This window comes from Glandiceps talaboti, chromosome 23, assembly GCF_964340395.1.
Source record: "Glandiceps talaboti chromosome 23, keGlaTala1.1, whole genome shotgun sequence".
NCBI lineage: Eukaryota > Metazoa > Hemichordata > Enteropneusta > Spengelidae > Glandiceps > Glandiceps talaboti.
In genome coordinates, this window is record NC_135571.1 from 13,887,229 (window position 1) to 13,890,033 (window position 2,805).

General features: G+C 34.0%; 1 protein-coding gene across 1 annotated transcript; it reads left to right on the top strand.

Annotated features, from left to right (window-relative positions):
* Positions 1 to 1,572: 1,572 nt before the first annotated feature.
* LOC144452779 (uncharacterized) lies at positions 1,573 to 2,442 on the top strand. The gene has a single exon (XM_078143932.1). The coding sequence runs from the start codon at positions 1,573 to 1,575 to the stop codon at positions 2,440 to 2,442; it is 870 nt and encodes a 289-aa protein (XP_078000058.1).
* The last annotated feature ends 363 nt before the right edge of the window (positions 2,443 to 2,805 follow it).

A 2,805-nucleotide genomic window follows, 5' to 3' on the forward strand; every position in this document is an offset into this window, starting at 1 on the left:
ATTCACAATAGAGAAGAAAACACTAGATGTCGCGGAGGTGATTGCACATTAAAGGTTTTGTGGAAACGTAACAGCCAATATTGTCATAGAAACGTACATTACACAACCAATATGGCCATAAAAACTTTTTTACAACCAATGTCGTCATGAAAACATATGGAGTATATCGAGATAAATGTAGAGACAGTCCGTTTCATTTAAACTGTTAGGGCCGGAGTACAAGTGGCCACTGAAATGGAAAATCATAGCAACAGCTCTAGAGAGGGAGAATGAATGGATGGACGGATGGCTATGGACGGATGGAAGGACGGAGGGATTAACAGACTGTTTATTGGATTATTCAACACATACAACAATTTATATTAGATAAATAAATACTCAAATGAATAAATAAATAAATAAATAAATAAATGAATTAGCTTTAAATGTTAAAGAGATGAATAATCCAATAAACTCTGTTAATCCCTCCATCCTTCCATCCATCCATAGCTATCCATCCATCCGTCCATCCATCCGTCTATCTATCTATCTATCTATCTATCTATCTATCTATCTATCTATCTATCTATCTATCTATCTATCTATCTATCTATCTATCTATCTATCTATCTATCTATCTATCTAACTATCTAACTATCTATCTATCTATCTAACTATCTAACTATCTATCTATCTATCTATCTATCTCTCTCTCTCTATCTCTCTACCTACCTATCTATCTATCTATCTATCTATCTATCTATCTATCTATCTATCTATCTATCTATCTATCTATCTATCTAACTATCTATCCTTCATCCTTTCATCCATCCATAGCTATCCATCCATCCGTCCATCCATCCATCTTCTATCTATCTATCTATCTATCTATCTATCTATCTATCTATCTATCTATCTATCTATCTATCTATCTATCTATCTATCTATCTATCTATCTATCTATCTATCTATCTATCTATCTATCTATCTATCTATCTATCTATCCATACATCCGTCCATCCGTCCGTCCATCTATCCATACATCCACCCATCCGTTCATCCATCCATCTTCCATCCATCTATCTATCTATCTATATATCTATCTATCTATCTATCTATCTATCTATCTATCTATCTATCTATCTATCTATCTATCTATCTATCTATCTATCTATCTATCTATCTATCTATCTATCTATCTATCTATCTATCTATCTATCTATCTATCTATCTATCTATCTATCTATCTATCTATCTATCTATCTATCTATCTATCTATCTATCTATCTATCCATCAATCCGTCCATTCACTCTCAAGATATAGCATAATTATTGACACTTATTAATTATGAAAATGACTAAGCATAACATCAATAAGCTTTATGAGACGTACACCCTGGTATCATGAATGTATGTACAAAATTATATAGAACTTGAATCTTGCACTCTTCATATATATCATAATTACTGACAATCATTAATTATGCAGATGACTTATTAAAACTAAAAGCTACATCAACAAACTTTATGGGATATATGCCCTTTGGTTTTAGTTAAAGTATGTACCAAGTGATATTCAATTTGAAGATAATCATGCCAATGAAGCATAATCTACAGTGTCATCAATACGCTGATGATAACAATGTATACCTCGCCTTTTCATATCCAGATGCTTCTACAGCTATTTACTCTACAGAAACCTGCATCAGTGACATAAAACTATGGATGACAGAAAACAAGTTACAGCTAAATGACTCAAAGACAGAGATTCTCCTTATTCGCTCCAACACATTGCCTGATCCAGTAGACCATCTTAAAATTGGATCAGCATCTGTACCTGTTGTGAAGACAGCACGGAATATCGGAGTTACTTTCGACAACACACATATGCTGACACACCATATCAAGAATACATGCAATTCCATTTATAACCATCTCCGCCGAATTGGATCAATTAGAAAATACATTACAAACAAAGCCTGTCAAACACTTATCCATGCTATCTTGTCAGCCAAGCTGGATTACGGAAATGCACTCCTTTATGGTCTCCCTGATAACTCTATTGCTCTGCTTCAACGTACTCAGAACACTGCTGCCAGAATAGTCACTCGGTCAAAGAAATTCACTCATATCACACCAACTCTCTGTGACCTACATTGGTTGCCTGTCCACTTAAGGATTGAATTTAAGATCCTTCTCCTGACTTACAAAGCTCAAAACAATAAAGCCCCAGGATATATCTCAGAATTGATCGAGAAATATAAACCACAACGCTCCCTTCGATCAGCTAAAAAAAGCCTGTTAGTCCAGCGTACATTTAACAACAAAACCTATGGTGGTCGCGCCTTTACAATCTGTGCTCCAAAGCTTTGGAATGACCTACCACAGGATATACGCCAGTCAACAAGCCTGAAAAAACGACTGAAACATCACATGTTTATGCGAGCATTCTGTGTAAATTGAACACCATCTAGCGCCTTTGAACAATTTGACTTTTTGGAATTTGGCGCTATATAAATTTTTATGATGATGATGATGATGATGATGATGATGATGATGATTATAACTATAAACTATATTATCAAACTTGCCCATTTATATCATCCGACCAAGGTGTGTACCAAATTATATTGAATTTGAAGCGTTCATTAATTATATGTACACACATAATACATACATACAAATGTACATATACATACATACATACCTACATACATACATACATACATACACATACAGACTATAGCTATACTAAACCTCTCTTATTGGTTCAGTTGTGCTGAAAAAAAAACACGTAATTAAGAGTATGGAGTAGATTTAATGTTT

Bases quoted from the DNA above. Each gene is read 5' to 3' on its own strand.
- LOC144452779 (XM_078143932.1), top strand. From the start codon at position 1,573: ATGCCAATGAAGCATAATCTACAGTGTCATCAATACGCTGATGATAAC.